We start from the raw sequence: 12,944 nt of genomic DNA on the forward strand, positions 1-12,944 counted from the left end.
ACAATTAAAAGCAAATGTCAAAAACAAAATACCGAAACCCCATGTTGTACTTATTTTAATATAGAACCGTTCTTCATTCCCCATCATCCAGGTAAAACTCGATCGCCACTCCACATCCCCCATATTCAACACCCTTTCCCCACCCCTTTTGAAATAAAAGTTTTTAGGCAATGCGTGCACTTACTTAGAATCTATACTAATCAGATCTATATTTCAGGTGGATGGATTGATGTGATGATGATGATGTTGATCTTGACTGATGAGCGCCAGCCAAACAACGCGATTCATGGTGTTGCCTCTTCCCTCTCTTATTGTTGTTTGCATGCTTAACTACTACAACCTATATAAATACTATTATACATTATAGATATGCATAATTATGTATCCTACTTAGACTTTATATATATATGTATTTGTTAGACGAAGTAATTATAATTTACATAACAATGTATGAGACCTATTAGATTTGTAGTTTGACCTTTTTTTTTTAGTATTACTCCATTCGTTTGTATTATCGAAGGTTTAACTTTAAGTTTCTTTTACCTATCTAGCCATCTATATATATCTATATATCTATCTATCTGCCTTCTTCCTAGCGATTGTGAAGCGTGTGAAACAAATTACAATGCATACATAGCATTAATTTATTTAAAAATTAAAATATGAAAATGAACAAAGAAAAACTTAGTTTGTATAGATATTTTTTTCCAAATACTTCTATCGAGAACTATTAAGTTTACCTGACCTTTGTATTATGATTTCCATTACACTTTAATATTGCATGCGTATTTTTAAAGCGATAAAGCGAGACGAGAACACTTCGGGCACTGGAAACCGGGAGTAGATTTCCAAGTCCTGCGAGTAATGCGTCCTGCCCTCCACTAGTACTATTAAGTGTTTTTGTCACTAACCACCCAACATACATTTCTTAAATAATTATCGGAGAAACTCTTTGATTTTGAAGCCATTTCTCACTTGTAACTTAAACAAGAAGTTTATGTTTATTTTTGCTTAGCTCCGTTAAAGTGTTTTACTCAAAATTATCGATGTATTCATTGTGTTTTAATTTTATATTTAATAAAAATTTAATTTTGCAGCCTACTTACACAAGCTCACATACACACAGAAACACTGACATCTACACACCACACACACTCCAATCCAGTTCACTCCACTCCATACAGCACCATGTCTCACTAAAGCAACATATTTAACTCAAAACCAAGTAAAGAAACGACTCTAAACAACTACGGTAAAACTCCATACTTTATTTATTTTCAGTTAGTAATAGGTCTGATTATGATTTTTACTCAACAGAGAACTGATACAAACCCTTTAAAATAGCTTGCAAATTCAACCAACTAAAATTATATTTATTCTATTTTTATATTTTAACCACTTTTCTCAGAATTCGGCCGTTTGTCGCCCAACCGTCGCAGCTACAACTTGCTGGGCATCAAGTCCAGTCCCTACAATAGTCCCATTGGAACGCCGGTCATCAAGTTCGAGCCGGGCAGCGGTCAGGAGGATCACAATGAGCACGAAAGCGGCCGAGTCACGCCCACCGCCCACTGCCCGGGTAGCCTGCTGGTGCCCAAGACGCAGCCGCGCCATGGCAATGGCGATAACGATGACAGCAACGACGAGGATAGCATGGAGCCCTGCGATCTGCGTATTGATCTGGCCAAAGTCCTGCTGGCTGCTGCCCAAAGCGGTTCCCCGGCCACCCTGCCCCTTGGCCACCACCATCACCACGGCCATCATCCTCATGGACGAGCCCTGCCGCAGCTAATTTATCCGGCTGTGCCGGATAAGGTGCCACGTCCCGATACGCCCACGCGTCGCTACAGTAGCAGCAGTGGTCCTGGCCAGGACTCGGCCAGCAGTGTGGCTGTGCAGTTTGTGGCCGCTGCGGCTGCCGCTGGTCTGGCGGCCAACAACACAAGTGCCTCAACAGCCGCCGGAGGAGGAGCTTCCACTTCGGCAGCAGCAGCAGCAGCGGCGGCGGCGGCGGCAGCAGCAGCTGCAGCAGCTGGTGGATCAGTGGCAGGGAACTGGAACAGTGGCGGAGGAAGCGGCGGTGCAGGTGGTGGAATCGGTGGAGGTGGAGGCGGTGGCGGAGGTGGAGCCTATGCCTGCGATAGATGTGGAAACACCTACGCCCGTCCGCACAGTCTCAATCGGCATGTGCGATTCGAGTGCGGCGTGGAGCCCAAGTTCGAGTGCCCCATTTGTCACAAGAAGTCGAAGCACAAACACAATCTCGTGCTGCACATGCGCACCCACCAACATCGATGATACAACAAATGCTGCAACGGCCTCCGATGACGCCAGGCTCTCAAACTAGTGACTGCCGGGCCGGATCCGGGATCAGTATCGGTATCGGTATATCGGGGATCTAGAGAATAGTAGGGTTCTACCACAGGTTTCCAGGTTTCGGGTCCTTAGTGCCAGGTTTGCTTCAGTCTGAGACCAAAGTCCTAATCACACAGAGTTCAGTCCAGTCCAGAGCGCGGTTTTGTGTAATTTTCCAAATGATCTTGAAACATATAGTCGTTTTTACACATATATATTCAGTTATAAATATATATCTACACAACTACACTAACTCGTAACTACGTATATACAAAGGAACATTAACAAATTCTAATTCTTAGATCATTTTAAAGTTTTTTTTGTTCACATTTAATCCATCTTGATAGTCCGTAACAGTTTTTGAAGTTTTTAAAGTTCTAATTACTTTGGGTTCGAATTGGCAAGAATTAAGGAATTGATGCGTTGAAGAATTAACGAATTGAAGCAGGCGATGTATTTCGAGGGGCGCGCGAGAGTCCAGGCGCCGCTGCATGTTGCATGATGTGTGTAAATCCTTAGGAAAACTCAATGATCTCAATGAACTTTTTCTTGATTTTGGTGAAAATACGGAAAATGGGAAATTATGCATTTTATTGTAGCAGCAACAAGAGCAACAGAAAACGCAACCGCTAACAAAATAAAACACATTCACATTAATTATAGTATAATTTCTAGTGCAGGACACTCTCGCGCGTCTTTCATGCTGATAGCGATATGAATTATATCTATAGGGAAAAACGGAAAACACAGTCAGAGACAGAGTCAACATGTAGAGCTTAAGTTAGACCCCAGACAAGGCGTTTCCCAATCTGAATCGACTAGATCTAGATCATGTGCAATACGAAACGGGCACCAAAAAAAAAGAAAAATTATAAGAAGAAAAAAAAACTGATATGAAGGGCAGTCGGTGTTCTTTACCTTTACACATTTTTTATTTGCTTATTATCACAAACTCACATCGATAAAAATGTTAGAAGTTTGCTTAGGTACGCGTACGCACCCCAAAGGCCACAATATATTACGCATATACTATATATAACAAATTATAGCTTATAGTAGAAACTCAACGATCTCTATTTACTCTTTTTCAAAACAAAAAACAAAGCAAACAATTTATTAATTTATCTTGTGCTCATTCCATAAACGTTTTTTAAATTACGAGTATGTTTTAATTATGAACCACGATATGTGATAGCGGAATTTTAATTTGACCAAAAAGAGATAAACAAATCAAAATTAGCGTGGCTTTGGGTTCTGGCGCCTCTACGCAAAGCAAACCGTTTTTAAAGCAAACTAAAGCAGTTATTAATTATTTTTAAATAACGTTAATATAAATATAAACGAGCAGCATATGGGAGTGTGAAAAAGGATGTAGAAATTGGCAAAGTAAACGGGTTGGGGGAACTCGCATCGAGTCACAGTCAGAAATATAAATTGGTATGTGATATAATGAATATAGTCCTCATTGTAATTAATAGTAAACATAATTGTATATTTTTCCTTTTTAAAAATAATTTTCTTTTGTCAAAATTGGAAGGGCATCGTAAAATGCTGCAGTGCGGTTTTGTTATAAAACGATAACATCTAGATATATTAACGAACGTTTGTTTCACACATGCAGACACAGACACAAAAACACGAATTGAAGTTTTGATAATTGTTGATATACAAACAAAGAGCTTAAATGTATAACAAACTTTCTTAGGTACTTCATAAACAAGATATTGACATAACAACAAATGAAAAATCACTTAGAGGGGGGCGCATACCATAATTTGTTGTCAGTTTTAAAGTTTGTGCCACACAAAAAATGTGATAAAGAAGTAAATTAAAAAACAGGCAACAAATTGGCACAAATCGACACAAAAAATATGTACGAATATTAAACGAAATTGTTTAAATTGTTATAACAAAAACGAACGAAACAAGATAAGAAAAGAAAAGAAAAAACAAAATTTTTATCAGTCAGTATTCGAATTAGTTGAGGAAATTCTAAATTAAATTCGTTATAAATTAAAAGAAACATTTGGTTATCATCTTTGATTCTTACTTTAATAACTATGTATATTTTTTAATCGCTTTCTTGCGCTAGTCAGTTTCTTGAGAGTTTTGCTTATTATTTTGTTAGATTTATGTATAACAAGAGCACTACACGAAATTCAATAATTGTATCCGTTTTGTATAAATAATATTCTAGATGCGATCTAATTAACTATCTTCTAAGGTTGTGGTTCTTATTTATCTATAAACATAATAGTTTTAATTACATATAATTTTTGTTACAACAAGAGTAAGGCGAAGCACATGGATTCACCTACTATGCATATTTTATAATTTATCAACAGCGCATGTGATGGACTCGAAATGAACCAAATATTAACGATTGTAATTAAATCCAAGACACACGAGACCATGCAGTTGAATTTGGTCCGAAATGGCAAAACTTTCGAGTCGTTATAGTTAAAATGTTAAAAAAAAGCATGTGATAAATTTTAATATAATTTGATTAATAATTTACTAACACTAAATCACCAAACACACCCCCCCAAACATGTTCGCAGCGATTCGTTCGAGTTTGAGAACAATATGAGATGGTCGTGAAATATTTTTCGAGAAATTGTACTAACCCAGATAACTCTATTTCTACTAATATGTATCTTATTCTGTTATATAAACAATATCAAAGATTTATAAACACCCAAAACACACCCCAAACACACAAAATACACGTTAAAAAAAGTTGTAAACAAGGAGCTGTGAATGTAAAATTATATGTAAAGCAAAATATATCTACATATAGATACAAAGAAACATACAAACATATAAAGGAATCGATGTGATTAATTGTGATTGAAATGAAACGAAGCATAGATCAGATCTGATCAAATCTGATCTGATCGGATCTGATAAGATGAAAGAAGTGGGAGGGCAATAGGTTGGGTACTGAACAAGAGAAAGGCTTTCTTTTCAAACACATAGACACACAATACACAAACAACACACATAAATAATAAAATAATAGTTGCGAGATATGTCTAAGAAAATCTGATATTTTGTTTCTCTTCATTAAGCTACATTTTCTGATTCTTTTTTTTTTGTTTATTCTAATATTATTTCGAAAAAACTAATAATACAAAATGGGGAATTCAATAAATAGCACATGCATACACAATAAATCAAGTAAAACGTAGCTTTAAGTTAACGAAAAAGGAAGTTAGAAATGATTGTTGATTGCTGTTTACGCACGCTTAACGAATAGTAAATGTTGAAAATGAAAGCAACGCGCAGAAAAAATGTGTAAAAAAGCATATAAAAAAAGAAAATGTAAACCGATTGATGTTGGAACATTTTGTTATTTAGCTAAGATTGCGCCAACGAAAAAAGTTTACAAAAATGTATACAATACGACAATGAATCACATTGCTTTTTGCACTGCAATTTAGATTAACAAATTGAAAATAGTAATCAATATATATTTATGAAAATGAAAACGACATTCAAAATGCCAGTTAGACTATGAAAAGTGTGCTTAAACCAATTTAAATGGAATGAAGAAATGTTAGACCGAATTCAAAGTAAATTTAATTATATAAATGTGTATAAAGCCGAGAAAACGCCTTAACAAAATTTGTAAAACTATTTTAAATGTTTAACGAGTAAAACGATTTATTTGTATAAGTAAACAGGCAAAAAACAAAACAAGAAATAAAAACTAAATTTAAAAATATATTAAAAAATAGAAAACATCCAAAACTACCTTTAAATGCTGTTTGAACATTCTATTTTTCCAGCGCATCAACAAAAGAATGCAGTGAAATACTAGTATAATTATTAACTCGAACTAATAGTACCTTTTCTCTTTTTCTAGGTGTATTGGAACAACTGAAGGGCGAACAATTCAGAAGGAGACCGAGGAAACCTTGAGTGGCCCCATCTGCTAATCAATGTTATTATACTGAAAGTTAACTGAGCTTAGTTATACTGACAAAACCAAATATATGATATGAACATATGTAATTTAATTTGCTGTATTGTTGTAGTTTTGAAAATCACACCAACAACAACACAACAACACCGACATTTGATTTGTGATCTCTATAATCTTATTGTTTTTGTACATATGTTTCGATGCTTTTGTTTAGAGAAGTGCTTGAGTGGCTTTTGTATATGTGGTGCATTCGTGTAACTCTGCTGGGGATTGTGTCATCCATCCATTACCGCATCTTCATCAAACAAACATCATCAACCGCCTCCCAAAAGCTGCTAAAACTTCATCTGCAAGAACCAAATGAACCAAAACTCAACAACTCAATCAACTAAACTCATAATTCAACAATATTCATCGTTCAGCGTCTCTTGGGTAGAAGCCAACAAACACTAAGTTCTCAATATTATTTGATTAATTTAACTAATTTAAGTTTATGTGTGCTCAGCTTTCGGCCCACTATTAATTTTTTGGTTTGTTCTCCTTTTATTTTGATTCGATACCTCCATGCTGTATGTATCCCGTGTGTTTTGACCAGCAGACATCTACCCGATCCTTGGCAGTCTTCTGGGCGTGGACACCTCAACCAGTGCCAATCCGGGCTCAACTGCCAATGCTAACGACGAGTTCTACGGCTACCATCTCAACAACAACAATAACACCACCACCACCAGTAGCAGCACCACCAACTCCCATGCGAAAAACACCTCGAACAGTGGTGCGGTTTCTAGTGGCGGAGGATTACCTAGGGACTCTTTCATGCAGTGCAAACACTGCAACCGCTACTACAAGTCCCATCAGAAGCTGCAGGAGCATGTGCGCAAGTACTGCCTCAAGCAAAAGAAGTACAAGTGCGTGTCGTGCGAGTATCGATCGCGACGCAAGGATCATGTCCTGCGGCACGCAAAGCGCAAGCACTGCATGCTCTACGAGCAATCCAGGGACGACGAGGAGAGCCTGTATGTGATACGCAACGAGGACGATATGAGCAACGACGAGGAGGCCGTCGATGGCGACGATGGTGATCCAGATGGAGATGGTGATGGAGATGCCGGCGGCATGGACAGCGATGTCGCTGCCGCCCTTTGCGAGATCAATTTCGATTTCGCCGGCAGGGATCTGACGATCACAGCGGTGCCGGTTTTGCAGGAAAGCGAGGAGGATGACGAGGACTACGACGACGATGGCTAGGAAGCGGAGTTTTGACAACCCAAGAGCAGCCGCTCGAGAGGCGTAATGTGAAATGTTTACCAAATGAAAAATGACAATAGTTGCTTGTCCAAGTAGTAGCTACCTCCAATCCTCCAAAACCATAACCAACCCAACCGAACCCAATTGCTGTGGAAAAGCTGGTCCACATTCCTGCACAAATTACTTAATGAACTTTTTACGTTTTACTTTTTATACCATTTTATCTGAGCGCATTCCGTTTTTTTATCTTTTCGTTTCATTTTAACTGTCTTTAGTTAGCCGCAAAACGGTCAAAGACCATTTTATTTATACACATAAAAACGATACGTACTATATGCAGATACTATATGGAAAATTAAATGTTTAGTTCTACTGTGGTTGGTGTTCTCAAAACTCAAATATTCTTGCCAGCAATTAGGGCTTTCGCATGCAAAGCAGTCAAAGACTTAAAGCGCCATTAGTTTGCCACGTTTAATCAAACACACACATATATATTCCTCAGTTATACATTTAATAATTCAATATACCTACCACATAAACGACTGTAATGATAGTTCTTGGTGTCCTATGAAGCATAGCAAACGTAAAGCAAGAATTTGTAAATGTTTTAATAATACATTGTAAATGCAAGCAATTAAGAATAAAGCATACGAATCATATATGCGTGAAAGCAAAACCCAAACAAGCCCACGTTTATAATCCCTCAATCAAGACCACACTCTCCACCAAAATCAAAAACATATCCAAGTAACCAATTGGACGGCCTTGCAGCTTACACACTTGTTAATGCTTACAAGTAATTATAGAAAGCAATCTAGAGTTAATCATCCGGCGGATGACTAACCAGTGTCTTTTTCTCTTTTCCCGGCTTCTTGCAGACGGCTACTGGACTATTCTGGAGACGGTGCCCTATTCGATTGCGAGTGCTGCACCTAATCAGACTCTAACCACGGCCACCACTCTGAGCAATGGTGGGTCAAGTCTGCTCACGGGAGCCACTGTGGTGGTGGAGCTGCCTCCCGACGATCTCGGTAATCCGGTGGGCAATATACAGTACACCATACCGGCGCTGACCAAGAATGCCACAACAAACACCAACACGACCAGTTTGCTGCACAAGCCGCAGGCTACAACCATACAGATTGTGAAGCAGCAACACCAGCAGCAGCATCAGCAGCATCCCCAGCAGCAACATCAGCCGCATCAGCAGCAACATCAGTCGCATCAGCAGCAACATCGACAGCACTTGACCATCCAGCAGCCACAGACGCATGCGCGACAGGAATACATAAAAATAGACACCTCCAGGCTGGAGGACAAGATGCTCCTGCGCGACGTAATGCAGTACGGGGCCACCAGCATTGCCATGGCACCGCAGAGTGCCACCACCACAGTGGTGTCCACACATGAGTCCGGATTGCTGCTGGCCGATGCCGATGAGGCTGAGCGGGAGCTCGAACTGGAGGCCATGAAGGTTGACCAGCATGAGGAGGAGCATCTGCTCGACGACGAGGGTTATGTGATTGAAAAAATTCACGGTGATGGGGAGGCGGTTAATCAGTCGCAGGAAAAGCTCTACATAAACGGAATGTCCAATGTCATCCACACAGCCACCACCATGACGTTGCAACAGGACGACTGCAAGTACGCGTGCAATGTGTGTGGCAAGACCTACAAGATCAAGGGATCCCTCAAGCGCCACAAGAACTACGAGTGTGGCGTGGAGCCGAATCTCAAATGTCCCCATTGCCCCCACAAGTGCAAGTACAAGTCGGACTTGCGCAAGCATATGAACCAGAAACATGCCGATTCCGGGGAGGCAATCCTTGGAACCTAGATCGAGTTATACTAAGATGTTTTAGCATTCGTAGTCTCAGTTTAGCACTTGTTGTTGTGAGTTACCATATTGTGTGATGAATTCTTACTCTAAACCTATGAATTTACACGGGCGACGGATAGTTTTGGGGGTTTATAAAATTGTTTGGATGTCAATGCCATTTTATTCAATTTTAGTTCCTCAGAAGTACGTAGCAAATCAGTTCATGTACAAGGGAATATATCTCAATTGATCTCTTGTATATAATGTTTTAGAACCGACCTAAGCACTTCTATTCACATTTTTAAACCTCCCAAAATGTGTCTTGGCCCAAGTAGTCAGTAAACTGTTTGTACTATAGCCAAAGTTATGATCTCGAAATGTAATCTATAATTCATTAAGCTAGTTGGACTGAGTATCGAAACGCGCCGTCAAGTCGAGGCCAAGTTGAATTGCTCAAATTGTAGAATGAATCTCGCATCAGCTCAAGCCAAGCAAGCGTAAGTTTAAGTATTTTAAACTCGAACACTATACCCTAGATGACGTTTTAAAAACATTACCCAACCAACCACTGCGTATTTACCATGTATGTGAAAGTACGAATAAATAAATGTTTACAATCAAATCGAAGACAGTGCCATTAAATCCGTAGCGATGTACACATTAAAAACCAACACTAATAGGATTCTCTCTTTTCTCTAGGACAAACACGTGGATTGAGATCATGAGCTGGAGGCAATTTGATGGCTGGATCAACCGAAAAAGGTCTATACTTTTGAATTGACTCGTATAGTATTAAGTAGTCCAATCATTTATCAGCCAATAAAAATGTCAAACTAAAACCAATTTGTTGTATTCATCACCACTAGCCCTGTATTCATCAAACTAGTCTGTACTGAAAGCAATCCTCTGAAGTGTGTGCCTAGTGTAGCTAGCTGTACGGAAAGGCCTAAGCAATCGCATTCCCATCTTTGTTTTTCCTATCTGTCTCCAGATTTTGTGCGTCATGGCCCGAAGAATCAGCTCCTGTGCCAATGTGGCCGCTACTACAACACCCTGAGCCGACTGATGCTGCACCAGCGCGAGGAGTGCCAGGACTTCAAGAGGTTCCAGTGCGACTTCTGCCTCAAGTGGTTCAAGCGACGATCCCACCTCAATCGCCATAAGAAACTTCACGATGCCGAACTCTTCCTGGAGCCCCTGTCCAAGCAAAAGCCAAAGACGACGAGCGGACAAAATTTATCGCTCGATGCCAATATGGATGATGAGGTGGCCACGATCACTCCCGCGGGCACCGATGACGAATCCAACTACCCATATACATCTGAAATCAAAATCGAGCACGAATTTGATGAATTCATTTAAGTTTTGTTACCAAAAATAATTATAAATATTACTAGACCAGTTCTCGTTGATGCCAAAAGATAAAATATACGGATTTTGTAAATAAATAGTGGAAAACAAGCGAATGTCTTGTCCTATCGAATGCGAATCTTTTTATATTAGTTCTTGAAGTTCTAAGTTGGCTTATAGCTTTCAGTTTTATTGTAAATACATGTATGTACGTATGAATGGGACTGAGTTGTTTAAATGTACATCGCGCAGTAATTAATTTTATGTTCCATTTCATTCAGCTTTTACATAATTCCGTTTGTTAAGTCTTATGATTTGTATTTTTATTTTGATTTCCTGGGACTTGTTCTCTCGTTTCAGTGATCACCGTGGAGAGGAAGTATAATCTGCGCACCCAGGAAAGCTCTGGTTCCTCGCCAGATTTCCCAAGCACTTCAAAGCAGAAAGTGGCTGCAGTTCAGCCCAAACAGGCAGAAGAGGTCAGTTTGGAGCAGAAGAGCGAGGAGAATGAGGAGCCCACGGACTTGGACAATGCGACGAGTCTCAAGAAAGCCATGGCCACTTCGGATGCCATGATAGCCCTGCAGCAACTGGCCTCCATTTCCACGGCTAGATCGCTGCAGCATCTCGTCCAGAACATGAGTAACATAGACAACAGTGCCCTGGTTCCTGGACGGAAGCTTCCTCGCTACGCAGCGAAGAGGTCACTCAAATACGAGTCCAACCGATGTCCACTCTGCTCCCGCGTCTGTCGATCCCAGGCCTTTCTGAATGAACACATGCGCAAGGAGCACTCCGTGCTCATTTAGACACACTTTCTGTTTTACCTCACTCGGATTCGAAGATATATTTTTCATGTCAGTCTACACAATTCTAGAACTATTTCGTTAATGTTTTTAAGGAGTAACTCCAATGCTTGCTATTCAACTGTATCCAATTTAACTTTGAAAACACTAAGTCAAATATTTCCACTAATGGGATAATACTTCAATTCGTTTTATTTAAATCCAACTTAATTCCAGAAAATGGATTATTATCAGAACTGACAGTTTTGTATTAACAATTGATACATAATTTATATCATTTAAACTAGTTCAATTCCTAGAACTTATTCGAGCCCATATGGATACTAACTTTGCTTAACAAGAAATTCAACCAAATTTAAATGACCAAAAAACGTAAAATATAATTGTTGCATACCTATTAAATAAGTGTAAGCTTGTCCAATTTCTAAGAGGTAAAGTCAAGTGCATAAATGTACTTTTTTGGAAAAGCATTTTCGACTAGAAGTTACTGGTTAAATAATATGATGTATCATAAGATAGATAATAGGTAGCGGTTATTATCCATACAGTAAACGAGGTCCAACTAAACAGTTTTTATACTTATTGCTAATAAAAAGAGAGCTTGATATTAAAAGAGGTAGAGGTAGAAAATACCCATGGTTTTTATTATGCTCACTTTACTTTATTTATGTATTCATTTTTTAAATCATTTCGTTAAAGTTTTCTGTGGACTTTTGCTTGGGCGGTTTTCTAAAAGAGGTTGGTATATTCCGTATTTATTAATGTTTTATTTTATTAATTTGTTTTTGTATTATTTCAGTTTTATATCTTCTTTATCTGGTAATTGCCAAATGTGTTGCAAACAAAGGAAGCAAATTCTGGCAAGTACCTGATTATATTTCTAAGCCATTCAGTTTTTGTAATTTTCCTGTAAAAACTGCACTGGGATTCGGAAATCCAGACAAGTTGATATGGATCGGCAAATACCCGAAAGGAATAATAATAATCCTTTAACCAAACAGGTTTTGGTAACAATAGTTGGGTGGTTGGTGCCCTTGAATCTGCACTGCAGTGCCAAAAGGAAAATCCCTTCCCTCAAGAGTCGGCCAACCACACACTAACTGTACTCCAGGATCTTTTGTCCTCGAACGAGAGATGTATCTCATAGATACACGTTCTATACCATCCGTGCATCTCACGCTCTCGCCCACACAAATCCCGAAATGCATTGGAAAAACATTTGCGCACACATAAATCAGGATCTATTTGATGTGTTTGTGTGTTTTTCTAAAAATAAGTTTCACATTTTCCACTGCCTGAACCCAGTTTGCCTGCTGCCTGCTTTGTATCTACATCTATTTTCATATGTATATATGTATCTCCGCTGGTGCGGCTTTTGCAGTCGGGCTTCCCACGTGATTTTCCCGATTTTTCCAATTTTTCCAATTTTGCCTGCTTG

The 12,944-nt window shown here is 39.0% G+C and overlaps 1 protein-coding gene across 9 annotated transcripts in view; it reads left to right on the plus strand.

The window, feature by feature from the left end:
• The window catches only part of LOC6529386 (longitudinals lacking protein, isoforms F/I/K/T), a 60,321-nt gene that overhangs the window by 43,659 nt on the left and 3,718 nt on the right, over positions 1 to 12,944 (plus strand). The window contains exons 6-7 of one of the 9 annotated variants that reach the window (XR_006245130.1): positions 8,410 to 9,847; positions 10,050 to 10,189. The exons of 1 other annotated variant lie outside the window; for it this stretch is intronic. Coding sequence is in view for 7 of the 8 variants with exons in the window: in XM_015196851.2 (XP_015052337.1) it covers positions 8,410 to 9,368 (959 nt within the window). In the remaining variant the exon portion in view is untranslated. Of the gene's footprint in view, positions 1 to 1,408; positions 2,669 to 6,223; positions 6,378 to 6,878; positions 8,214 to 8,409; positions 9,973 to 10,049; positions 10,190 to 10,341; positions 10,834 to 11,060; positions 12,120 to 12,944 lie in introns of those variants that run through there. 7 more of the 9 variants (XM_015196851.2, XM_015196832.2, XM_039371866.2 and 4 more) reach the window with 7 other exon arrangements.

The sequence above is a fragment of the Drosophila yakuba genome, chromosome 2R (assembly GCF_016746365.2).
Source record: "Drosophila yakuba strain Tai18E2 chromosome 2R, Prin_Dyak_Tai18E2_2.1, whole genome shotgun sequence".
Classification (NCBI taxonomy): domain Eukaryota; kingdom Metazoa; phylum Arthropoda; class Insecta; order Diptera; family Drosophilidae; genus Drosophila; species Drosophila yakuba.